This window comes from Carica papaya, chromosome 4, assembly GCF_054855325.1.
Source record: "Carica papaya isolate Zhongbai chromosome 4, ASM5485532v1, whole genome shotgun sequence".
Classification (NCBI taxonomy): domain Eukaryota; kingdom Viridiplantae; phylum Streptophyta; class Magnoliopsida; order Brassicales; family Caricaceae; genus Carica; species Carica papaya.
Genome location: NC_142312.1, coordinates 8,336,005 through 8,361,786, shown reverse-complemented (window position 1 = coordinate 8,361,786; position 25,782 = coordinate 8,336,005). Strand labels below are relative to the sequence as shown.

Here is a 25,782-nt window from a genome sequence, read left to right as displayed (position 1 = left end):
AATTTTCTTTTAACGGTCCAAAATTTGAGCTCAAGAGGAAAAGAAGGCCCACAAATAAAACACCACGAAAACAAACATTTGAATTTCCGTTGAAAACGTTTCAAAGCAAATTCAAAATTCTCAGCTGACGTGGCGCATTTACATGAACCCAAGTGTCACCGCTCCCCACAAAAAAAGAAACAAGAAATCCAAAATAGCTTTTCTCTTTCTTCTCTGCTGCTCTCACTTGCTCTCTATCGTCACTTGCCTCATCGTTTCTGCAATTGTTCTCTCAAATTTGAATTTTAAATCCGACGTTTCTGAGGAAGACAAGGTTACTGCTGGTACGGAAATGACCGCTACGATGGAGAGCCTGATAGGTCTGGTGAATCGTATACAGCGAGCGTGTACCGTACTTGGTGACCATGGCGGTGTTGGTTCTGATTCTGCTCATACTGTTTTGCCGACTCTCTGGGAGGCTCTTCCTTCTGTTGTTGTTGTTGGTGGCCAGGTTCTCTTTCTCTCTCTCTCTCGCGCTCTCGCTCCCTCTATATGTGTGTCTCTGTTTGCTGCGTGTATTTTATTTTGTGTTTCGAGGGAACATAGTTATTGCAGTAGCTGTTTTGCGCATACCTTTACTTGTTTGTTTATTTTTATGCATTCTTTTGTGTGTATACACATGCGTTTTATTTCTGATCGACTGATCTAGTGTATCTGAAGTAAATTCAGTAGTGCTGTTCATTGTCTTCCCGTGAATAAGTGTATAATATGGTGTTGTTTTTGAATTTTCCTGTGTTAATTCAGAGTTCTGGAAAGTCGTCGGTGTTAGAGAGCATCGTTGGCAGGGATTTTCTTCCAAGAGGATCGGGTTAGAGCTTATTCATATTGTATCATTATTGTTGGTTTGGAATGGAGGGAGATAAAAAAAAAAAAAAAGAAAGAAAGAAAGAAATACTTCAACGAGTCTCCAATTATGTAACTTTGTACTTCTGTTTAAAAGAAGGAAAGTGAATGAATTAAATCCGGTTTATGAATGTTCCGGCTATTGGAATTTAAATCAATCAACATTTAAGATTTATTTCTTTTGAAACCATTTTATATCACTTACTGATTTAGATGGCAAAATACAAGTTGTTTTTGGTTCTTATGACTTCATTGGGGTTTAGGTATTGTGACAAGGAGACCTTTAGTGCTACAGCTCCAGAAGATAGAGCAAGGGCTACAGGAATATGCAGAGTTTCTTCATTTTCCAAAGAGAAAATTCACAGACTTCTGTATGTAATTCGTCATGCATATATTGCACTCTGGCTATCCTGATTTTTCCTCTTTTTTTTTTTTTTTTTGTCTTCGTACATACTCTGGTGATAAATTATGCTCAGTGGTTTTTTCCTTCTTATTGAATGAAATGAGTTTTAATGGTTTAGGTTTTAACTCTTAGTGGAATGAAAGGTCTGTAGTATATGTTGATTAGATGCTTTTGAAACACTTTCCCTCTTCTATTCTCTTCCAGCCAATCTGCATACCATTAACCTTCGCCTTTGGCTTTTATCAGTACAAAAAAGAAAAGGACAGCATACTTGTCCATATTAGATTACTTGTTTGTGATTTGTAGTTTCCTTATCATGTTGTCTTATAGTTATGTATTTATTAGTAGTTTCTCTTATAGTTATGAATACTTCCTGATGATTGTTTTTTTTAAAAAAAAAAATTCGCCCGAAAAGGTGTAGAAGAAGTTGGTGCCTGATCCTCTTGTTTTCTTATGAAGCTATGGTTCGGAAGGAAATTCAGGATGAAACTGATAGAGTGACTGGGAAGTTGAAGCAGATATCTCCTATTCCTATTCATCTTAGCATCTATTCTTCAAATGGTAACATAATTTAGAATTTGACTAAATGGTGAATAGTATTTACTTCCTGTAACTTTGTCTTGAATTTATTTGGGGCAGGTTTGTCAGTACTTGCTGTTTGATTTGCATGTGACAGTGATTTCCTGAGTGACTTCACATTTTCTTCAGTTATTATGCATAAATATGTTTTTGTTTTGTTTTCCCTTCAAATCCTGTGTCATGTGATAATAGCAATTAGATTTTGTTAATTTCTATTGAACTCTTTTGGTCTCGTAACACCTTATTTTCTTCTTACTTGTCTGGGAGTTTGGAGAGTTCTTTATTTCTAGTTGTACAATTCTTATAGTAATGTGATAATCTTTAGTAATTTTTGACCAACTTTATCTTTGGGCAGTTGTTAACTTGACATTGATAGATTTGCCTGGTTTAACCAAAGTTGCCGTAGGTATGCTTTCATCCTCTCACTGTCTTTTCTCCACATGTTGAAGAAGATATACTCTTCTTATATTTCTTTAATAACTTTCTCTACTTTCGGAAATTAGAAAATTTTATTTGTTTGAATATACATGTTGACAGAGGGTCAACCTGAGAGCATCGTTCAGGACATTGAGAACATGGTTCGCTCATATGTTGAGAAGGTAAAAGAAAAATATTGTTACAGTTATTTTTTTGTTACTTAGGTCATCCACCATTAATTTGCATGTTCCTCAACAGACATGCATAGAAGGACAAGATACCTTAAAAGAAATTCTTTTCAGTCTTTGCTATGGCTCTCTTAAGTCATTTCATGCTCTTTCACATTTTTTAGGTTGACGATTATTGTTTATTAACAAATATAAGAGGAAAGTATTTGAGAATGCAACTTGCTTTACCAGTTCTGCAGTTGTAGCTACTATTGGACTTGCACATTGCTTTTTTGGTATTCTCTTTCTAATGTTAAGATGATTCATGTGCTTCTCTATTTTCTTGGTGACTTTGTTTGATATGTTCTTCACTCTACTATTGTCATGACATAGTTTTAACATGCAATAAGATGTTGTATTATTTTCAACAGGAAGCAAAATTGCAATGTCTGATAGACCGTGGAAAATCATTTGTTTTGCTCTGGAATTTTAGCTTCCTGGGACTAATAACAATTTTCTGTTGTTTTTCTGGCAGTTCTAATGTTTGGAACGTGCAGCAATTATTTTTACTTTAAATACTGTTATGTCTTCCCATTAATTAAAATGGTTTCTGAAAATTGCAGCCAAATTGCATAATTTTGGCAATAACTCCAGCCAATCAAGATATAGCTACATCTGATGCTATCAAGCTCTCTAGAGAAGTAGATCCGTCAAGTATTACTCCGAGAGTTCTATATTGACTTAGTTTGAAAGTTTTGTATTTGATTTTTCTAAAAAATACTCTAAAAATCTTTTATTCTTCTCTACCAGGTGAGAGGACGTTTGGTGTTTTGACAAAGCTTGATCTGATGGACAAGGGAACAAATGCAGTAGATGTAAGTTTCTTGCCTTCTTACATGTTTTTATCTGTAGATTCTTATGGTTGGAGGATAGAGATAGATTGCAGTTGCTGATCTGTATAATGTAAATATATTATATATATGTGACATAAAAAAAGAGGATATTTATTATTTTATTTTGCATTATCAGTTTATCACTTTAACGCATAACATTAAAGCATCCTACTTATATAGCAATAGTTTCTCAGTTAATTCATATCCTACGGTTTGCTTTTGTCTAAAGAAAAAATGATGATGACAACAGTAGTTCAGATTGCTGATTGAAGTGCACAGAAGGATCTTCTCTGCATCTGTGAACTTTGGATGTTAATATGAATATGCCTATTCTCAGCCTACCATAGAGATTAGTTTATACTTAAGTAACATTTTAAAGATCATTATTGGGAATTAATATGCTTTGGTTCCTTGGATTTTATTTTTATTAAACATGACATAAAACTTAAAACTTTTTATAGTTGTAGAATGAGTTGAACTTGGTTTAAGACCATTTAAGTTACTGCATATTTAACCGTTATAATATTGATCTAGTGATTAAGATCCTAACACTCAACTTGAAAATCACAAGTTTGAATCATATTGAGAATGTAGAGTTTGTCTTTTTAACTACATTATAGGCTGGCGGTGGCAAACCCATAATACTTAATTCAACAAGTCTAAGGTTTAGTACATTAGTGTATTGATGAGATTACAGTAAACAAGTTGGTTTGATCCCAATAAGCTATTCTAATTATGACAAAAAAATATTCAATGACAGTTAGGTTCCTTTAGTTGTGGTAGTCACAATAAGTAATACCCAACTTTTCTCTTCATAAAAAACAAAAAAAGTTATTGTAGAATTATCAAGTTATCGTTATTTAAAACAGTACAACTTACATTATTCTTTTTATAAAATCTGGTGCTTGCTAGGGAATACTTTGCATTTTTCATATGGTCCTTTTCAGGTGCACCATATATTGTTATTAGCAAAACATATTCACATGTCCATATGCACGTATGCCATAATACATAGAAACAGATGCGTAGACATGTATATGCATCTCCTAGTAAACCTAAACTCCTATAGTAGTTGTTCTATGTCTTGTGATGGAAGATATTGCTTTTAGGGATTATGAGAAACCATAGTTGTGATTTATTTTCCCACTTGGTAATTCCTTGTGTCTCCTCTTCCTTTGTCATCCACCATCCATGAAGGTATACTGTTATTGAACTTTATTTGTAAGTTATGCTTACTGGCAATTTCTTTTCTCTCTTCTGTTATGTTTTATTCTAGGTTCTTGAAGGAAGAGCTTATCCACTTCAAAACCCTTGGGTTGGAATTGTGAACCGCTCACAATCTGATATTAACAAAAATGTGGACATGCTTGCTGCTAGGCGAAAGGAGCGTGAATTTTTTGCTACTAGTGTTGATTATGGGCATTTAGCTAGCAGAATGGGTTCAGAGTATCTTGCAAAACTTCTTTCCGAGGTTTGGTTTGACCCTATGCATTTGCATCTTTGAAATCTTGGTTCTTAGATTTATATTGTTTAACTTAATACCAATGTGACTGATGACAGTGATTGATATGCTTGCAGCATTTAGAGTCAGTAATTAGAGCTCGCATACCAAGCATCTCATCTTTGATTGATAGAAGCATTGATGAACTTGAATCAGAGTTGGATCGACTTGGTAGACCTGTTGCTATTGAGGCTGGGGTAAGGAGTGTATTGACATGTTCTTTCTTGATGTTGAGGTCAAACTGCATTATGTTGTTCACTAATTTCTTTGTTGTATGCAATGCATAAATTAGATACAGTTGTATACTATCCTCGAGTTATGCCGTGCATTTGATCGCGTCTTCAAGGAGCATTTGGACGGAGGGTACTGAATCAAACTTTGGTTCTATATTTTAGTCTACAGCATATCAGTTTCATAGTTATTTCATGAATATTTTAAGACACTTTTTGAGTTATTGAATGAATCTTTTCAGTCTGGATATGTCCACTTTGCATTTCATGTAAAGCTTCTCCCGTGTACTTCAGAAAATTTTATACCATAGCCAGTTCCTTGAGCTTACCAAGCCAGTTACATGATAACTAGTCTGCACACACATACTGGGGACTAAAAGCATCACCTAGTTTTTAAGAGAGGAGGTGGAATTGGCTCGTGGTGCATGATAATTGGAAGCTGATCCTGTATTACATTCTCATAATATATTCTGTTCCTTGGTGCATAAATTTATGATGAGTTGCAATTATATACTGTTTCCTTGTTATTGTTGTATCTTAGGCGACCTGGTGGTGACCGGATATATGGAGTTTTTGACAACCAGCTCCCTGCTGCTTTGAGGAAACTTCCATTTGATCGCCATTTGTCTCTGCAAAATGTAAGAAAAGTAGTTTCAGAGGCAGATGGATACCAACCACATTTAATTGCACCTGAGCAAGGTTACCGACGTCTGATAGATGATGCACTAAATTACTTCAGAGGTCCAGCTGAAGCATCTGTAGATGCTGTAAGTACCCTTTTGAACTTCCCATCTATCTGTCATGAGTATGTTTGGCTTTTTATGCTCGATGAGTAACAATGTTTGAATTTTTTCTATTCGTGAGGTTAATTTTCAGAGTTGGGGTCTCTGGGAATGGATGGCTCTCTTCCCATAGTTGAAATTCTATTTATATTGCATTTGATTCAAATTTATTCTATTCTCATTTAATTTTTGGATCTTAGTTGTTTGATAACTAAAAAGTAGTCATAATTTATATATATAATTCATGGTGGAATCAACTTCAACTCATATCTTTAATTTCACTAGTAGATTTATAGTAGTAATTATCGGCATAAGAATTACAGAAAGCACCTTGAGTTAGAAATAAAATCGAGTTAGACCTATAATACTATTTTTGTTGAAATTTATATTTATCTTGTATTGTATTCTCATTCATGTTCTATAGCATTAAAATTTGAGCCAAACTCAACTTTAGATGTAGAAGCTTTTTATTTCTTTCTCAATAGGGCAAAGAGACGTGTGAAGGTAACGGAATGAATGATAACGTATGATTATATGATGTCTTAGTCTTTTTCTTAATGATAAATGTGGGGGTTATGAGACTTTGAGAAATTATCTTATGCAGTGTTTTTTGCCAAGATACTGAAAACATGTGAATTTGTTAGGCTTATCTAGGAGGTAGTCTGATGGCTTTTATGTTGATCTGTTTTGAATTTTGGTGATATTTATTTATATTATAGGAGATAATTTATATGAATATTTTTTATATTTATTTTGAAGAATATCTGATGTATATCTTAGAGAGTTTTTGTTTGTTAAAAACTCTGTTAATCTCTCTATTACATAGTGGAACACTTTCTTACTGGTCTTCCCTATGGATGTAGGCACACTGCCGAATCACGTAAAATTCTTATGTTCTTTTCTTTATGTTTTTACTTTAATGTGATTGTGCATGCTTGAGGGTTTAATTTCCTCAACAAATGGTATCAGAGTTTGGGTTTGAGCTGGGTTAGAGAGAGAAAGCAGATTAGTGAGTGAAAAAAAAATTTCAAATATGTTTTTTTGTGTGCCCACCAAAACTTGAAGAAGTTGAACCGTGTGGAGAGATCGAACGACGAACAACGAACAACGCAGCTTGAAGGGACGAAACATCCAGTGCTAAGATCAGTTCGTCTAGATCGGCGAGGGATAAAGCTAGTTTGCGTGAGTGGCGACCGGTGAAACAAGATCTGAAATAGAGAAGTTCGGACGCGCGGCAGCTCATCGAAGAAAACTGATTTGCTCGAAGAAGAGGGCCAGAGAAGAGAAACTGAAGGTGGATCCGCATCGTCCGGCCTCTTTTGTGTGCGAAACCAGAGCAGGAGAGGGAGAATGCGCGCCAGAGAAGACGAACTAGTGCGGCGGCACCCAATTTGCGCGAGGCCTGATTTGCGGCGTTCTCGGCGGTTTTTTGGCACGTTTTCACTAGATTCGTGCTGGATCTGTCGAGTCGCACAGTTCTGTATTTTTTTTTGTGTTTATCGGCAGCGGTGAGCGGCGGACGGCGGCGGTGCGTGACAACTCCAGTGATTGCACACGTGACAGCGCGTGGGAGAGCGTGTGAAGGCTCGTAGCAGCGTGTGGCAGCACATGCGGTGCTCCGGTGGTTGCATGTGGTGGTTTTCTATGCAGCAGTAACTTCTTGTGAGCAGTTATTTTGTTTTCTGACAATGTTATTTCTGTTTGTTTAGTTTTTTGGTGCACAATATAGAGATTCGAGATTACATTCGCAAAGTATAAGATAGAGAAGTTTGATGGTAGTACGAGTTTCAATATGTAAAAGATTGCAATGAGATCATAGTTGGTTCTACAAGGTATATGGGGGATAACTGAAAATAAATATTCTGAGAGTATGAGAGAGTCGAAAAAGGCAAATATGTACGATAGAGCCTTATGCGTAATCTTTATGAGTATGAATGACAATGTTCTATAGGAAATTGTTGAAAAGATTTCGGCTTTAGCTGCGTTGAAGAAATTAGAAGAGTTGTACTCTGTAAAATCACTGCCGAGCTTTCTTTACATGAAGAAAAGGCTGTACAATTTCAAAATGAGTGAAAGTACGTCCATTAAACATTTTGATGAGTTTAATTCTTTAATTATGGACCTGAACAAACATAGATATTAAGATTAAAAATGAGGATCAAACATTGATTGTTTTGTGTTCATTACCATCTTGTTATGAAACTTTTATTGATATTCCATTGTATGAGAAAATTAGTATTTCACTAGATAATGTTAGTAATGCACTAAAATTAAAAGAGTTGTAAAAGAAATTTGCAGAGTATGGAACAGAAATGGAAGGTTTGGTAAGTAAGGGAAGAACACAAATAAGTGACAAAACAAAATTTAGAGGTAAAAAGGAAAACTGTTTTGAGAGTGGGGAGAATGGTCACTTTAGGAGAGATTGTTCTACGCTGAAAAGAGAAAAATAGTATGAGAGTTCTGCTAATATAGTCGACAGAGATAATTTTGATGATAGTGATAGCAGCAGTATTGGGGTAGTTTTACCTGTGAATTCGGATAATAGAAAGAATTTATAAATTCTTGATTTCGGTGCTACATTCCACATGTGTCCACATAGGCATTGATTTGCTACTTATAAGCAGATGAGTGGTACCGTGTATATGGGAGATGATTGTTCATTATTTGTAGCTGAGATTGGTAATATCATATTAAGAATGTTTAATGGTATCATCGGAATTATTGAGTATTGACATGTTCCTCAAATGAAGAGGAATATAATTTTTCTATCTACATTGATAACTCAAGGTTATAAATATCATGTAGAGAATAGTACTCTTAAAGTGATTAAAGGCTTCGAAGTACTCATGAAAGACAGTTTGGAATTTAGATTGTATACTCTTTAGGAAAATATAGTTTCAAGGGAAGTTGTTGTAGCATCAGGGCCCAGTAATCAGAATTAGTTGTGGTATCTGCTTTTGGATCATATGAGTGACAAGAGATTATCTGTTTTGAACAGATATAGTTTGTTGAACGAGTATTAAGAAGAAGCTTTGGGTTCCTATGAATACTGTGTGTTTGGCAAGTAGACGAAAGTGAAATTCAACAAAAAGGCAGTGCACAAGACCAGAGATAAGTTTGATTATGTTCATTATAACTTATAGTGGGTCCATACAGAATTCCCTACAAGAGTGGTGTAAGATATTTCATGACATTAATTGATGATTATTGTAGGAAGGTATGAGTATATTTTTTGAAATCTAAGGAAAAAGTATTTTCAACATTTGTCAGATGGAAGACCATAATTGAGAAGCAGATAGAGAGGAAGATAAAGTGTTTTAGGATTGACAATGAGTTGGGATTTTACTATCATGAGTTTGATGATTTCTGCAGTACGGAAGAAATAGCGAGACACTGTACTTATATTGGGACAACACAACATAATGGTATTGCAGAACGCATGAATAAGACGTTTTATGATAGGACACGAAACACGTTGTCTCATTCAGGTGTGGGATAGGAATTTTGGATTGAAACTGTGAATACTGCTAGTTTCTTGGTTAATAGATCTCCATCAACAACTATTGAAAGTAAAACTCTTTTTGAGGTATGGTCTAGATCACCTGTTGATTACTTTCAGTTGAGGGCATTTGGTTGTTCTGCTTATAATTATGTTGGGGATGGTAAGCTTGAGCAGAGGGCAAAAAAATGCATATTTCTGGGATATGCATATGGAGTGAAAGGATACAGGTTGCGGTGTAGTGATCCCAAGTCTCTAAAATTGATTATCAGTAGAAATGTGACATTTAATGAGTTTGCTTCATTAAATAGTCAGAAAGGGAAGACAATAGCAGAATCAAATCATGGTGTCAGAGAACAAGCAGAGTTAGAAGTTCAGTCCAATGATCTAGGGAATGAAGTGTAGGATTTTAATCAAGAAGGTGATAGTGCACCTGATCAACAACAATCATATAGTATTACAACAGGTAGGGAGAGAAGACAGATTAGACGATCTTAAAGGTATGAGAATTTGGTTGCATATAACTTGTCAGTTGCAGGGTCAGTTGATTTGCAGGAACCGAGGAGTTCAGATGCAGATTAGATGATTGGTGTTGTGTGTGAAGAACTTGATGACATATGTCACTTTTTTCAGAGATCAAATCAATAGCGGCCCAGTGGGGACATGTTGGCAAGACGGTGCGACAAGACGGTTAGTTGTTTTGATGATAGAGGAAATTCAAGCTAAGGGAAAGATTTATTAATGTGTTTTAAATTTTGGTGATATTTATCTATATTTTAGAAGATAATTTATATGAATTTTTTTTATATTTATCATAAAAAATATTTGATGTATATTTTAAAAAACATTTGTTTGTGAAAAATTCTGTTACTCTCTCTATAAATAGATTTGCTAATATATTGATGATGTACTCTCATATTACATAATGAAATACTTTCTTACCGATCTTACCCGTGGATATAGGCACGTACGTTGGCGAACCACGTAAAATTTTTGTGTTCTTTTCTTTCTGTTTTTATTTTGATGTGATTGTGCATGTTTTAAGGTTTAATTTCTCCAGCATTTTGAGTCTCTCACTTTTAAATTCATGCAGCAGAAATTTGTTATTTGATGGGTATTGATTGCAGGTTCACTTTATTCTCAAGGAGCTTGTGAGGAGATCAGTTGGAGAAACTAAGGTTTGGGCTTCAAAAACATTACATACCTGTAAAATTATTCGATAATGAGAAGGATGTGACTTGATACCTGAATTTGGCCAGGAGTTGAGACGCTTTCCAACTCTTCAAGCTGAGATAACAAGAGCTGCCAATGAAGCACTGGAGAGATTTCGTGAAGACAGTCGGAAAACAACTTTGCGATTGGTGGACATGGAATCCTCCTACCTTACTGTTGATTTCTTTAGGAAACTCCCCCAGGAAATTGAAAAAGGTGGAAATCCAACTGCCACCACTGCAGATCGATATGGAGAGGGGTACTTCCGCAGGATTGGATCAAATGTTTCCTCCTATGTAGGGATGGTTTCTGCAACGCTCAGGTACTCCATTCCAAAAGCTGTGGTGCATTGTCAAGTGAAGGAGGCAAAGAGGTCTTTACTGGATTACTTCTACGCCCAAATTGGCAAAAAGGAGGTACTTGACGATAACTTCTTTTTACAGTATAGATGAGGTAGTGAACTTGACCTATTTGAATTTGAGAACGGAGATAACCTCTGTGGAAAAGAGCGTAGGAAGGGTATTTTTAGGACGTTGGCTTCAAGTCTGTTATGATTTCTCTTAACACGTACAAAATATTTATGTAGTCCCCTTCCCCCTTGTTACCAGGACAGTGTTTATACCCTGGTGTAGGGAGCATCAAAGATGAAGTTTTTGTGGTTTGGTTTGCTGAAGTAGTTTCTTAATGTGTGTTATATAGGGCAAGGAACTTGCAAGATTACTTGATGAAGATCCTGAGGTTATGGAAAGCAGACAGCAGTTCGCGAAGAGGCTAGAGTTGTACAAGTCGGCCAGGGATGAGATCTCATGGACTGGCTGAGGGAAATCTCACCTTGTTTATATAATGTCTATATGATAGGTAATTATTTGTCTTCTAGATGGTAGGACAATGTTTTCTTGGTTTGCATTGGATTGTGCAGGTATTGGCCAACTCATAAAACTCGATTGCTGAGTCTGCTTGTTCATAGTCTCTGTTTAAGTTGGATTCTCAGCCATATGAGTTGCATTTCCCCATGGATGGAATTAGAGATGTGCAGGAGCTGGTATTTTCATATCTTACCATGTTAGTAAAAATATAAATTAATATTCGTTTTATATAGGAAATAAGTAGAAATTTATTTACTTGTCACTCATTTCTCCTCCAAAACACTTGGAATATATTTCAGAGATTTTTATTCTGAGAATATGTTATAACTATGGTCATTGTATGGATCATTTTGCTTGATTAAGATAGAAGTGTGGTCCTACAGTTGATATAATTCAAGAGCTGTATGTTACATGTAATTTCAGAGATTTTTATTACAAATAAATTCTAATGTTTCTGAAATTAAAAATGCCTTATTATTCTAAAACAAAACGTTATTTAAAAAAGAGTTTTTAAAAGGAAAAAAAAAAAATTACACATATAGCGTTATTTATTAAATTAACTATTTCCATCATGTAAATTTATTAATTACTGAAAACAAATTAGACTTTTTTTAATTATAGAAAATTATATAATTTATTCAAATTATATTTAACAAATATTCTATATAAAAATAAAAATAAAAATACATGTGACGTAATGTATAAGATAGATTTTCCCATATGTCTGCATTCCTTTTCTGTGTATTCCAGCCGCCATCAATGATTATGGAACTTGTTCACTGAATTAGGAAAATGGCATTTTCGACTATGTTAATGCCAATATGCTGTATTGTTGTGTCTGAATTATCCATCAATTTCCTACTCGGTTACAGAATAAATTCCTTAAATTATTACCAAACTTTGACCAAAGTGAGTTTGAATCGACTGTAAATCCCATATTACCAGATTAATTAATTATGTTATTTCCTCGTTAGAAGGTTAAATGATAAGAAATTCAAAAGTGATAGTTCTACATTTATTTCCTTGGCTTGGCTTAAATTACAGAAGATATGGTGAGTTAAATTCATCACATGAATTCCTTTCTTCAAATCCATCTGGCCAGTTGGTTACCTGATACAGACGAAGTAAACACTGGCCTAAATTTCTAGGGGTAAAATGGAAAAACATATAAGAGTTTATAATTTCATCCTCGGCTGTATAATGATGTTAAAGAGTAAGAAAGTAATAGTGCTGAACCTCTTCAAACAACAAATTTGTTAGGAGGTACTGCGATGGGATTTTTCTAATCACTGATCCATGAATGTAAATTTTCAATCCGAAGCTCCAGCCTCATCAAGTTTTTCCAAAGCTGCCCACAGTTTTGGATCCTCATAATCCTTTATAAGTAAGGTAGGTTTGGCTTTCATCAGAATATGTTCTGGGTTTCTTGTGGTTACACCGATGACAGGCATCCCTGCAGCGACTCCAGCTGTTATCCCTGAAACAGAGTCCTGGCAAATAAAAAGCAACACCAATATCAGATTTTATGTAACCGACTGGAGTAGTAGGGAATCATTTGATTGACTACTTTACAAGTCCAAGGAACTCAACATGAGCCACAATATAACCTACTAATCGCTAAGGAAGTCTCGTGCTATCAGGATCGGATTATTATAATAGGTTGGTATTGTACAACAATCCTAAAAAGACAAATTTTTTAAGAATAGCAAGTTTTGTAAGGAGTAGACTTGAGGTGGTTCCGGAAATGATAGTCTAATACCTCACAAATAAATGTGTGATCCTTGGACACCTGGAGTATTTCGAGGGCCTTTAGGTATGGATCTGGGTGCGGCTTGGGATGCTCACAATCAGTTCCTTGAATGACAACATGAAAAAATTCTTTGAGGCCAAGGAGGGAGATCAAGACTTCAGCATTTTCTTTTGGTGCATTAGTAACAGCAGCTCGTTTCAGCCCACGCTCTTCAACCCATTTAGTCAATTTGTACAGACCATTCACTGGCTTCAGTTTTTCCTTGGCCAATCTGTTTTATGTCCACCCAAGAATTTGCATTTTATTCTCAGGAAGAAAAAAGGAGCTAATGCAAAACTGATAAGAAGAGGGACGATAGATTTCACCTCCGGAACAAGGCTTCTTTTTCCTCTGTGAACTTCATGCCTCTTGGCAAATCGTCAGGAAAGAGAGCCATTGCAATATCAGTATTGTGCTTTCCAGCAATGTTATCAATAAAGAATTCTTCTGTAATTGGAACCCCGTCATTGAAACCAATCTGTCAAAACAATTCACTATCTGTAAATGCCCTCAAACAACTATCACCGGATTTCTTCAACACGAAGTACAATTTGAAAATATTAAGATAACAGATCCGAGTCTTTGTCCAATGCAGAAGCTGAAAATAAAGATGATTGTTTTTCCAATTGAGAAAGAAAGTATTATAAAGGCAAGAAAGATATAAATACAATGGCGGAGAATAAGGTATCCCAAGAACTTCGAAAGACAAATAGAAACAACCGAACCCACTGAAAATCAATATATAGTCACCTCCAAATTCCTATATAACACAGAAACAGTAATATCTGAAAATTTTCCGTCTTCCTTTGCCTAAAGATGATGAAAACAACATACCTCCAGAAGCATTTCACGGAAGGCTTCGTGGTGGAGAGGATCTGAATCGCAGAGAGTTCCATCAACATCAAATAGCACGGCTTCTAGAGGTGCAAGATGTGAAAGACAATTTTCGCTGCATTCCCAATCAAACACATAACAGTCAAATACCCAAATAAAAATCCAAAATTTCTCATTCAAACCAGTAACAATAACAATGACATGCAAATCCGAATTTGGATTAAAAAAATCTTTATTTTTACGCTGGTCACATGAGAATGAAAAGGTAACCAGAGTGTTCTTAAATCGTTCTAATTAAAGAAAGCAGGGCAGATGGTAAGAGCAAGGACCCAGATTAAGGAACACGAAATCGACTTCCTAAATCAGATGAGAGACTAAATACTAATCAACAGAATATTCAAAAATCATAGACCTCACCCAATAAAACATAATACACTCGTGGAAATTCCTGCAAGAATCAGATTTATATTAAACGAATCACGGAGCAAAAAGACAAGGGTCTGATGTGCAACGGGAATCATGCAAAACTGGAGAGAATACATAGAAAACAGAGAATGATGAGCAGGGCAACATATGAACAGAAACCATAGAATTGGAAAGAAGATTACATTGTGTGCAAGTGCATAAACGGGAAGAAATTAGAACAGCCCAGATAAAGGGTTGATTAAAAGAGAAAAAAAGGAGCGAGAGAGAGAAATAAGAAGAAGAAGAAGAAATTGGAGTACCTTCCCGTAGAGTTATCAGCGGATAGAGCCGTCATTGTTTGAGCAAGGGATTTTAAATGAAGAAAGTAATATTGGAGAAAAACAGGTGTATGGGTGCAATGGGGAATGAAGAGAGGGGGAGAGGAGAGGTAAAATATGAAGAGAAATGGCACAAGGGAATCTCAAAGGAATCAAATTCGCATTAAGACTCTGCGTCAGAGAACAAAATTTTCTTTTTGCGTACATATATATATATATATATATATATATATATATATATGCACACACATTATTTATATATAACTTTTTATATTTGAATTTCAGCCACCACCATTCCAACTTTTCTTCTTTATTTGTAACAAATTAAATCACCTTCACCCAATTTTTGATGAAAATTAAATAAGGTCAATAAAGATGTGTTTTGATGAAAAAGGCATATATAGCAGCCTCTATTTGTAGACCAAATAAATCACACAATCCGTCGTTTCTGGAAATTTCTATTTCTTTTCTTAACCTGCCAAAACTATTTTATCTAATTTTTTTAATAAATAAGACAAACCACGCACCTTGCTTGCTAATTTTTTTATTACCATACGTAACAGAGCCCATCATCATTGTCCATGAAACAAACAATGCCGTTAATTAATCTTCAAAACTGAAATTCTTCGACTTCTCCTATTTCAGCTTCAACATCCTTAATTTTAAAAGACTTTGTGAGGCTCCAGTAAGGATGATTCTGCCACCACCAGTTTGGGGACCTGGATTAGGTTTACTAGTTCTCCAGCTGCTTAGTTTTATATATTCATATTTATCATCCTTGGTTGTTAGTGGGTAATGTAGAAAATTTGTCATCTTGGAACTACCCAATTAATTGGTTGTTAGTGTAAGTTACTGGAGTAATTTCTATGGTTGATAGTTACAAATTTCTCTATTTGAGGCTGGTTTATTATGGTTGAATTAACGAGTTTTTCAGTTCACTTTTCCTGCATAGAAAGTGCTTGATAAAAGTCCCCATAGACTTTATTTTCCAACATTTCCATTTTTGTTCTCAGTTATTGACATATAGTATGTCATGTATATACTAAGATTGATTGAAAATGCAAATGAATTGAAGCTGCAGGGTGGATTAAGCAACAAAGTTTCCTCTTTAAGAGTCCAACTTCCTACACAAATATTCATCTAAAAAGAAAAAGATGAATGGAGTCATTTACCCACAATCAGTTTTGCTCTTGCATGGCCTTCATTGATCTGGAATTGTTCTCCAAGACCAAAATGAGCCATCAACAACCAAACAAAAGAAATCACCTCTCCCCCTTTAGTCACTTGCTGGGCATGAGTCTTTGCATCACAATGACTTGCAGCATATGAAATTAATTCTACCCAAACTTTACTTATTATCTCCCATTTGTCTTCTTTCTCATCATCCTCCAATCTTTTCAGTTCATTCGCCAACATGCTTCCATCAAACAACACTGATTTGCTTCTATCCCCCTTCACCTCTATAGGTTTTACATATGTATTCACTGAAAGAATGTTCCTACAAGCATTCTTCACTGTGTCCTGTTCCAGATGTCTCCTCTTGAAAAACCTTACTGCTTCCGCGCAGGTGTCCCGGAATCTTATTTTCCCGATTCCAGCCACTGCAGACATCATCGTCGGTTGCATTATTAGAAGGTACAACATGTAATCTGATAGCATCTTACTGAGTTTCCTGTTGATGCAATTTTCTGCTGTCTCTGGTTCTGTCTGGTAACAGAGCTCGGTGGCTATATGCCATAAGAGAAGGCTCTGATCATAGTCAACATTCACCACGTAATCCATCAGCTTGTTTCGATCTACTCTTAAATACCTGTCTTGCAGAAACCACTCACCTCTCGCCGAAGATATCCTCTTTACGGTTTCTGGGTCATTTGCGATTTCGGATTTTCTTCTAACCTCTGTAAATATCAAATCCCAGAGTTCTTTTGTGAATGGCTCGTGGGATAAGAACCTTATTTCATCTATTAAATCTTCCAGCCCGAAAAATTCCAGGAGAAAACTACCAATCCAACCAAAAACTTTACATGTTATGTTCCAGAGAAAACCCAAAACTCCCATCACCTTCTGGATGGGAAAGAGCAGAACTTGAATTTCTTTGTTGCTCCCCAGATTCCTGACAATGTAGTCCTTACAGAAGACAACGGTAGCTATAACGGTATTTATTAGCTCACTGATCTTGTTGATGACAAGATGAATGCCACAGAAACTAATGAGATTTTCCAGGATGAGACGGGACCAGCTCTTGACTTGATATATCTTGCTGGGTCGCTTTTTTAGGCAGTATCCAATCAAGTTGTGAACAGATATAGTTCTAGACCACCTTCGAAGTAGAATGGGGGTAATCAGTACATGGTGCTTGACCTTAGTTTCAGGCCCAAATTCAGTTTCGTATTCATACCATCTTGGCTTTTTTATACTGAGAATGCTGGAGACGAAAGACTTGAGGAAGGATTTCTTTTGGGTGCCAGCTGATTCTTGGACTGTAGGTTCTTGTTCAGGCCTCCTGCTCATATTTTGAGTATCAGATTCTTGATCAGACATGTTGATGAGGGTGGCGAATGTCCAATCCGAGAAAATGAACATGAGGAAAGCTATCACATCTAGAGATAAGCCACCGAGGAGTAGGGTGTAGGTGACTCGAACATCAAAAGGCTCAAATCGACCCGTCTTTCTGATCTCGAAATGGAATAAACCCAGAGCTACTGCAAGTGCACCAAAGGCTATAAACCGAAAGATGACTCCTCTCTTAGAATGCATAACTTCAACCTTGGTGTAAAGAGCTTCATAAATGAAGTTAAGTTCCACCTCTATCACCTTCAAAGCATCTAATGAATCTCTTTCGTAGAAAAACTCCCGGGTCTCATCCCTCTCCCGGAAGCTAAAAATGAGATCAACAATGAGACCCTTGAAGGTTTGGTAATATTCATGAGCATACTGAACAACCTCAAGATCGGTCAACTTTCCTTTCTTAACAGCAGTGCGGGAAGGTTTTGATTCTTTATCAGGCTCTGGTATCATTATAATCTTTGTTGGAAGCTTAGCGTCTCTCTTTGAAGCGTACTCTTCCATGAGTTTGGCATAGTTTGGTCCAGGATCTGGGTTTTTAAGCATGGAGTCACGGAACTGGTCCAAGCTTGCAAGATACAGAGCACGGGTGCGCTCCACATATTTGATGATTCCAACGACGAACATGATTGTTGTTGGAACCCATAGCTTGTTATCTGGAATTGTCTGCATGAAGACATACCCAGTAGCAATAGCCTGGAAGATGAGACTGAGGAGGTGACGCAACCAGAGCTCATTATCTTCCAGAGCAAAAGCTGTGATAGTGTCTGGACCACCGAGATGTACCAAGAGAAAGGGAGCCCAGAAAACTAAGAGATTAGGGTTGTCTTGGGCTGAAGAGTCTGAAGAATTACTTTCTCGAGATTGAGAGATGAGACCCACCGCGAAGTTGGCGGCCCAATCGGCTAGCAGGTAAGCTGACCAGATGAGCAAGATGAGTAATTTTCTCGCTGTGGTTTTTCTAAATGGAGCGAACAAGATCAGAAAAGCCTGTAATGAAAGGCTAAACAAGACGACTCCTCTCACATTCCATTTGTTCCATACTTCTCTTACAGAATCCGGGATTGGATTCACCATTTTCTCTTTCCTCGATTCTCACTCTCGTGCAAAACCAATTCCAGTTCCGCTAAAGATTATTTTCAACCAGTTGACTGTAGATACAATTTCAGTTCGGCTAAACAGAAACCCCAGTTTTTTTTTTTAATCTTTTTTTATGAACAAACAAACAAGAATCCAGTTGGGCATGCAATATTTAATATTTCTTCACCCACCCAATAACAAGTAAAGTCAATGGTCGTCCTGGTCTTTCTTTTTAATTTTGGATTTATGTGATATTTTTTCAGTCATGTGGGGAACATGATGTATGTATTTATTATTGTGTCAATTATCCATGCCTCCTTTTTTTAAAAGGAAATTCTCGTACTGTTAATTGATTTTCTTGATCATGGGGAAAGGAGATTGGATATTTTATACAGCACATGTAGACTGATTCAACGTGGTTAGTTGCATTTTGGATCAGACATATTAAACAATCACCGGTTGGAAAATGTGAATCTATATGAAATCCAGTTTTTTATCTTCTTATTTCTTCTGCAGTTCTGTACCACCTTCCTGCCTGATCTCAATAATTCTCTTTAAAAAAAAAGAATATCTTTACTCGAAATATAATTTTATTTTTAATTCTTTTGGGTTATCTTTTTAATGGTAAATTCTTTGCGAGTCAATTTGCAATATAATCAAACCTAAACACAATGGCGGAAGAGTCGGAATAATTCAGTGAACACCTTTCAGACACGCGAGGGTTCTTGTAATCGTCGGTAAAATGTTCACAAACGGTGAAAGGAATCAAGCAAACGGATCCAACAACGGGGTAGAGAATGACAAGCATCGGCTCAGCTGCGAATTCAAGGTTTGGTTAAAGAAAAACCTAGGTCAATCTCCAGCTGTACAGAAATCAATCTGGGGAAAGCTTAGATCCTCAGTGCCTAAACCTCAGTGCCTAAACACAAGAAACACTACTTCGTCAAGCAATTCCAGAAACGAAGAACAGGAAATAAATTCAAATGGAACGACGATCAGTCAACACCAAAACACTAGCACTGAGGCAAACTCAACGTCGAATAACACAGTGGTCCCCCGAGAGTTTTCAAAGCCAGAACCTCCACCCACTGGCGGAGTGTTTGAAAACGAGGTATTGTCCATGTCAAATTTTCTCCGCAAGCAAAACGAGTTAGATTTCAAAGCCATTGGCATTATCGGAGTTGGGGGTGTTGGGAAAACGGCATTATGCCAGAAAATTCTAGCAGACCAACAGGTGAGGAGCCATTTCGTCCCAAGGGTCTGGATATCTATGTCGAAAGAAGAGAAAGGAGAGGACCCAGATCCAAAGACTGCAATCGTGAAACGACTCTTGGAGAATCTAGGAGCCGAAGAAAACGTGGTGAAAGGTGAGAATGATATTTCAAAACTACTATACGCACTTCATTTGCAGTTGTGGGGGAAGAGATACCTGGTGGTGCTGGACGATTGTCGAGAATCGGATGGGTTGAATGAAAGATTCGATAGCGTGATAGGGGGGAAGAAATGGGGAGATCAACTTTGTTTAGGGTTTCCAAAAGGGTATGGAGGAAGAGTTATAGTGACGAGCAGGAGCAGAGAAGTGGCGAAGAGGCTGGTTGGGGAAGAGAATTTGCATGAGCTTCTGCCACTAAGGGATCCAGGGAGTTGCTGGGAAATCTACGAGGAGGGAGTTAGGGAAGAAGGAAGCGAAGTTGGGGTTTGTTCTAATGAATTAAAGGAAGAACTGATGAAGAAATGCGGTGGTTTGCCGAGAGCTGCAAAAGCCATGGGGAAAATCAAGGGTCGACAGCTGAAAACCACCGTCACCGCCACCGCCACCGCCACCGCCACCAACCACTTTGTTGTCTAGGGGTACTTTAACCTCTTTCTTTGAATTTCGATTGTATCCCAAAAAAAGAAAACACAGAACACACCATGTTTCGGCTTTTTGATCCTGTATTCTGTAATATATTCTTAATATTACCTTCTCCCTAGAACAAGGTAATGAGAAAGTCTATTAAATAATTCATAACATTAACACCAGTAAAATAAATTTTGGAGTTTCATGTTGACAAGGAAGATCTCATTTTTAGTCCAAAGAATATATATATATATATATATTTTTTGAAAAAATTAAAAAAGTTAGATTTTGACATTAAGTGACTATTTTGATTAGATTTATGTTTATGTTTTTATTCTCAAAAATACAAGTTTAACTACTCACTAAAACACAAAATATTTTTAGTTAAAAACACAAGTTATTTATATATATATATATATATATTTATACAAGGTGAGAATAACAAAAGAATTAATAAAAATAATCATAAATCACAATTACATAATTTGAAACAAAAAACACTAAATAGAGGATGCTCAGGAGGGAGTTGCAGTAAAGAATGGGCCCCATCATAAATCGAGTTTATCAATTTGTCAACGTCTTTATTATCCTCCCGATGTGTATGTTGTATCTCAACAATTTAGTTTTTCATAAGTATTTTCTTGAATATATTATTCAATATAAGTTTTTACATTTAAAAATAATAATAATGATAATTTTTTTTTTTTTTTAATGAAAACCATAATAAATTATTCCAGTCACACTAGGCTGGGAAAAAGATAAAAGTAAAAAGAAAACCAAAGCAAGAAAAGCAAACGTAGCAGAACCTGCAAACACTTTCTTCTGATTCCAGTCTGTATAAAACAAGAAAAAAAAGCCTCTATATATTGGCTTATATATAACAAACAGAGCTTAAAAAAAAACCTTCATCAAATCACACAACTACTCTGCTACTTATTTGTAACTGTAAAAGAAACTTGTTTAAGAAAAAGACTCTGTTCAAACTTTGAATTATATTTCAACAACACTAGGCTGGAAAACAAGAAAGAAGCATTATTTCTTACAATTTCTCTGACTCTGCTTTTTTCTGCAACTGCCAAACTCCATATCCATCACCAGGGCAGAATGTGATGTTTGGGCACCCGGATTCCTCCAAGAATGTCAATTCGGGAAATAATGCCTTCAACTCAATCCAATTCAACTTTAACCCACTCAAGTACTTCAAGCGTAAAATTTCAACACTGCATTTGCTTTCCCCTCTCTTTGGGATTTCACCTAAACTTCTCAGTCCTCCTCCTCTGATGTATAGCCTTTTTAGACCCCTTAGATTTACAGGCATCAACCAGTCGGGAGCTTTTTCTTCTGGAAAACACTCAAGATCCAGTTTCTGGAGGTTGGCTGGAAGTCTATCCTCATCTTTTTCTTGCTTATCAATGCTAAAATATCGGTGGAAACTTTTTCTTTTGGAGAGTGATTTTCCTAGTTGGGTACGACTTGTAGGCTTTTTGTTTTCTCCTCTGTTGTTATCCTGGTTTCCGGTCTTTGGTTCTCCTTCAGCAATTCCCACCTTCTTCTTTTTCTTACCCTCTTCAGCAGCTACTGCTTTCTCCATGCCAATCCCCTTTTCCAGCTTGATATCCATTGATTTTCCAGCGCTAGTCTCACCTTTGTCCTGGTTTCTTGCTGCTGATTCTGCTTCGGCGATTTCTTGAATTTCATTGTCTACTTTCCTGTCCGAGCGACCGCCAACAGCTTCTGTACTACTCCCTTTTTTTTCCCTGTTATCAATCCTCTTCTCCTGGTTTAGGACTGCACTTTCCTGCCTCTTCTTCTCTGCATCCTTTAGTTGGTTTTCAATAGCCATTCCTGCCGTATTACCTTTCTTCCTGTTACCTGGAGTTCTTTCCTGATTTGTGGTGGATCTGGCTGGATCATCTTTCTTCTCCTGACTTTTAAGCGTTTCCTTTTTCTTGTCATCATTCTCCTGATTGTTATCTGGTTTGGCCTGTGAGAGTCTTCCACCCCATGCTACTTTGAGACTCTGAAGCCCTTGGAAGCCTTTTAGAGCACTTATCAGTTGTTTCAACCCAAAACCGTCTGTATTTATATTGATGCTGAGTTTCCTCAAACTTTTCAACCCAGATAACTCATCTAATGTACATGTGCTTCCCTTTTCAGCATCACTAATTACAAACCCTTGAAGGACTTGGAGGTTTGACAATGAGGACAGCTTCTTGGGGATACGATCTAGCTGATAGCATTCTGAGATATCCAAGTGGGTCAGATTCTTCAGTAAGTCTATCCTTTCTGGAAGAGTCTCCAGATTGTAACAGGCCCTAAGATCCAAGATGGTCAAATCGGAGAGCTTGCAAATGGAACTGTGAAGCTCTTCAATCCTGGAGATTCCTTGAAAACTGAGAAGCCTTAGTTGTTTCATTCCTCTCAAGTCTTTCAAGAAGGCAGTGTCTTCCACTTCAATGTGGCGCTGCGCGGTGCTCTCCCATCTTCCCAAGTAAAGAACTTTGAGGTTACTCATTTTGGAAAGCCACTTGAAAGTGAAATCAGGGAACCGTTCGCTGACATTAAACAATGTTTCTAGAGACTCCAATTTGTTTGGAACCTGCAGGGATAAGTCCTCTTTGGTTGCCCTTAAGCATGCCTTGTTCCAAAATGAAACTTCCATTGTTGGGTTTCCATTATCATCAAACTCAAAGAATCCAACTTCCTTAGCAATGACAATAACCGAAGAACGCACGGTGGGGAGCATCTTAAAGCTGTTAGGCCGTAGCTTGGCCTTCTCATAAACAGGCTGAATAAGTCCCTTCTTCATGAATTTCTCAAGAATTTCATCAACATTTTCTCCAAATGCTGAAGGGTTAACAAAGCACTCTCCAATCCACCAATGCATCAGAAGTCTTTTCTTAATCACTGCATTCTCTGGGAATACAGCAAAAGATAGCAAGCATAGCCGCTCATTGATTTCCAGCCCCCAAAACATCCCCTGAATTTCTCTGCAGATAAAGCTTTTGCTAAACTCTTCAGCCGTGTGTAAGATTGGCAAATCATGCTTCCCACAATCATCATCCACTCCATTATTGGTGTGAGAATGTCGATAAGCATCAGAGCCGACAGAAGACAGTTTCTGAGGGAAAGCTACCTTATACTTCAAGTTCAATATATCTTGGGTAACCTTGAGAAGCTTAGTTTCAACTTCTCTCGAGGAAGAAGATCCATTGGAGAGTTGCCTCACTGTTCTAACAAGCTCCTTGATTTTGCCATGAAGAGGTACCACTGATTTGCCCAGGGTTTCTTCATAACTTCTGAACTTGGTAATTGTCTGCTTGATGTAATTGAAATCATCACATAACTTACCCAATTCAGTGCCCATAAAACTCCCCTCAGTCTGAGGTGATTCTTTGATAGATTTCAGAACTTGAGAAAGATCATCGTGTAAATCAGTTATGGAATCCATTACTTGCAGGAAGGTAAAAGTTGTATTGGGATTTTGCTGCTGCAGGGAAGTTGGGGAAGCCATGGCTGACTGAGTGAATGAAACACCAAGAAGATGGATCTGAGAAATATGCCAAGAAATGCACAGTTTTCACCTACACCTCTTATGGGGATGCATTAATTTCTATAAATATAACATAATAATGCTTGACAAATTGACATCCACAAAAGTAAATGCAGCCAAGTCCAAGTCAATAGTCAACGTTTATTTTTATGATGCCACCATCTGGAGTATATCAATACAATATTACCTTGTTTATCTGTTTGTTTCTGAATTTCTTTTGATATTTCCAGCTGTTTGTTTGGATTCATCCCAGCTGAGAATAAAATAATATAGGGAAGCACTGGTCTGTTGTGATTTCTGGTTTGTGCATTCTTCCGTGATATTTCCAAACAGGGTTTATAATGTTTTTGGCTGTACACAATTACATATATATATATCTCTCTCTCTCTCTCTCCCTCTCTATTAATATACATTTCTTTTTCCATCAGAAAAAAAAAAAAAAAAAGGAACCAATACATCATCATGAAAGTGGGTTGCTCGACGGGATTCCCAAAATCTGTTGTGATATTTTTTCTTACAGAAAAAAAGGTCTGTATCCACTAACAGATGTTATAAAATAATTTGATTTTAATTTAACTTGATTATCATTAATTAGCATAACTGTGGTAAACATGAATTCAATAAATATGTAAACTATGGATATAAACTTAAAAAAGTTAAGCACGGAGGGGATGAAAGGAAGCAAAAGAGCACGTACTTGTTAAATTTTGATGTAAATTAGTTCTGGTAATAGGTAACATAATCCAATCACACGTGACAACATATATTCTTGATTATATTTCTTTAAAAATAAAAAATAAAAGTAAGATTTTAGCTAAACAACAGACAACAAATGACTAGCTGTATGGTTCACTCACTCGTTATAAAATAAGAATGAGAATATTATAAAAATATGTTAGAAACTCGAATCAAAATTGTACTTAAAATTCTAAATTGACTCAGTATCAAATTAAAATAAGATATAATTTATGATTCTTTACTTCACAATTATAGAATAAAAGCCTATAGTTGTATAATTAAACTATATTGAATTAAATTGATTTGATTATGCACGAAATATGTAAACCATGATTTCTTTGTAAATATTAAATGATTAAGAATAAAAAGTAATGTTTTAACCAACAAAATGTAAAAATAATATTACTACTGAACTATTTAATACAAATAATTATCTTGTTTTCTTAAGTCCAAATTGACTTAATGTGTTACTAAAACAATATATTTTTATGATTTCTTTCTTGACAACTAAGAACAAAAGCATATAATTTTTGAGTTGAAAATATAGCCAGTAGGATTGATTTAATTATATATAAAAAAATATGCAAATTTTTACTAAAATTAGATTTTTTTTATAATTTCTTTCTCGAGAGTTGAAAGTTGAAGTATATAGTTATAAAATTAAAAATATATTGCATTAAATTAATTTGATTATACACAAAAATATGTAAATTATGATTAATCTTAAAATATTAAATAACTACGAATTAAAAAATTGAATTGAGAATAAAGTAATTGTTAAATTAAACAACGAGGTAAGGGTAATACTAATACTAAATTAATATAATATTTAATTAAAATAAATTATTTTCATAAAAATAATAACTTTTTATTTATAAAAAGTCAAACACTAATTCTTTGAAGGCTCAAAATCCTTCAAGGGTTTTGACACAATCATGCTAATGATAATAGTATATAATAATACCGAATTCTTTTATTTAGCGAAAAAAAATTAAATGTTCGATGATTACACTCCTTACATTTTTTTTCCTTACAATAAATATTATTAATCTCTATTCGAAATTGACGAAACGGAAGAAGTAATTGTTTAGTTTGTCTCTTACTGTTCAGGATCTGGGTGTTGGTCGTCTTGATGTGAAATAGTTAATAAGAAATGGATGAGCTACACTAACTCAGTAAGAATGTCAATGTTTTACCACTAACACAAAA

At 35.9% G+C, this 25,782-nt stretch overlaps 5 protein-coding genes across 7 annotated transcripts; 2 read left to right on the top strand and 3 right to left on the bottom strand.

The window, feature by feature from the left end:
* Positions 1-189: 189 nt before the first annotated feature.
* On the top strand, positions 190-11,742 carry LOC110812783 (phragmoplastin DRP1E-like). The gene is made up of 15 exons (XM_022039627.2): positions 190-490; positions 784-847; positions 1,146-1,253; positions 1,745-1,846; positions 2,220-2,270; positions 2,402-2,463; positions 3,072-3,162; positions 3,259-3,323; positions 4,618-4,812; positions 4,920-5,039; positions 5,135-5,205; positions 5,614-5,839; positions 10,481-10,531; positions 10,613-10,981; positions 11,265-11,742. Exons 1-15 carry the CDS (start codon positions 332-334, stop codon positions 11,382-11,384), a joined length of 1,854 nt encoding a protein of 617 aa, XP_021895319.1. The 5' UTR covers positions 190-331; the 3' UTR covers positions 11,385-11,742.
* A 682-nt stretch (positions 11,743-12,424) lies between these two features.
* Positions 12,425-14,995, bottom strand: LOC110812770 (Haloacid dehalogenase-like hydrolase (HAD) superfamily protein). Its single transcript, XM_022039614.2, has 5 exons — positions 14,780-14,995; positions 14,055-14,169; positions 13,547-13,698; positions 13,191-13,452; positions 12,425-12,921 (listed from the first exon to the last, which is right to left on the bottom strand). Exons 1-5 carry the CDS (start codon positions 14,812-14,814, stop codon positions 12,742-12,744), a joined length of 744 nt encoding a protein of 247 aa, XP_021895306.1. The 5' UTR covers positions 14,815-14,995; the 3' UTR covers positions 12,425-12,741.
* Positions 13,680-18,589, bottom strand: LOC110812766 (uncharacterized). 3 transcript variants are annotated; one of them, XR_015818378.1, is made up of 3 exons: positions 15,970-18,588; positions 14,055-14,169; positions 13,680-13,698 (listed from the first exon to the last, which is right to left on the bottom strand). XR_015818378.1 is itself a non-coding variant. In XM_088217721.1 (2 exons), exons 1-2 carry the CDS (start codon positions 18,437-18,439, stop codon positions 14,138-14,140), a joined length of 2,502 nt encoding a protein of 833 aa, XP_088073847.1. In that variant the 5' UTR covers positions 18,440-18,589; the 3' UTR covers positions 14,055-14,137. The 3 variants fall into 3 exon arrangements, 2 of the variants coding, with proteins under 2 accessions (XP_088073847.1, XP_021895302.1); XM_088217721.1 differs by lacking the exon at positions 13,680-13,698 and having other exon boundaries at positions 15,970-18,589; XM_022039610.2 differs by lacking the exons at positions 13,680-13,698; positions 14,055-14,169 and having other exon boundaries at positions 15,863-18,589.
* LOC110812767 (putative disease resistance protein At5g45440) lies at positions 18,575-20,496 on the top strand. Its single transcript, XM_022039611.2, has one exon. The coding sequence runs from the start codon at positions 19,185-19,187 to the stop codon at positions 20,289-20,291; it is 1,107 nt and encodes a 368-aa protein (XP_021895303.1). The 5' UTR covers positions 18,575-19,184; the 3' UTR covers positions 20,292-20,496.
* Positions 20,497-21,079: 583 nt separating this feature from the next.
* On the bottom strand, positions 21,080-24,134 carry LOC110812761 (uncharacterized). The gene has a single exon (XM_088217722.1). The coding sequence runs from the start codon at positions 23,794-23,796 to the stop codon at positions 21,322-21,324; it is 2,475 nt and encodes an 824-aa protein (XP_088073848.1). The 5' UTR covers positions 23,797-24,134; the 3' UTR covers positions 21,080-21,321.
* Between the last annotated feature and the right edge of the window lie 1,648 nt (positions 24,135-25,782).

What these genes read in the sequence shown, in the direction of transcription:
- LOC110812783 (XM_022039627.2), top strand. Translation starts at nt 332, where the DNA reads ATGACCGCTACGATGGAGAGCCTGATAGGTCTGGTGAATCGTATACAG. An exon ending in TTGTTGTTGTTGGTGGCCAG is followed by an intron (nt 491 to 783) that starts GTTCTCTTTCTC and finishes GTGTTAATTCAG; the next exon opens with AGTTCTGGAAAGTCGTCGGT. An exon ending in TTTTCTTCCAAGAGGATCGG is followed by an intron (nt 848 to 1,145) that starts GTTAGAGCTTAT and finishes ATTGGGGTTTAG; the next exon opens with GTATTGTGACAAGGAGACCT.
- LOC110812770 (XM_022039614.2), bottom strand. Translation starts at nt 14,814, where the DNA reads ATGACGGCTCTATCCGCTGATAACTCTACGGGAAG. An exon ending in GCTGATAACTCTACGGGAAG is followed by an intron (nt 14,170 to 14,779) that starts GTACTCCAATTT and finishes TTGGGAATGCAG; the next exon opens with CGAAAATTGTCTTTCACATC. An exon ending in TCCGTGAAATGCTTCTGGAG is followed by an intron (nt 13,699 to 14,054) that starts GTATGTTGTTTT and finishes TTGTTTTGACAG; the next exon opens with ATTGGTTTCAATGACGGGGT.
- LOC110812766 (XM_088217721.1), bottom strand. Translation starts at nt 18,439, where the DNA reads ATGGTGAATCCAATCCCGGATTCTGTAAGAGAAGTATGGAACAAATGG. An exon ending in AAGAGCAAAACTGATTGTGG is followed by an intron (nt 14,170 to 15,969) that starts GTAAATGACTCC and finishes TTGGGAATGCAG; the next exon opens with CGAAAATTGTCTTTCACATC.
- LOC110812767 (XM_022039611.2), top strand. Translation starts at nt 19,185, where the DNA reads ATGTTCACAAACGGTGAAAGGAATCAAGCAAACGGATCCAACAACGGG.
- LOC110812761 (XM_088217722.1), bottom strand. Translation starts at nt 23,796, where the DNA reads ATGGCTTCCCCAACTTCCCTGCAGCAGCAAAATCCCAATACAACTTTT.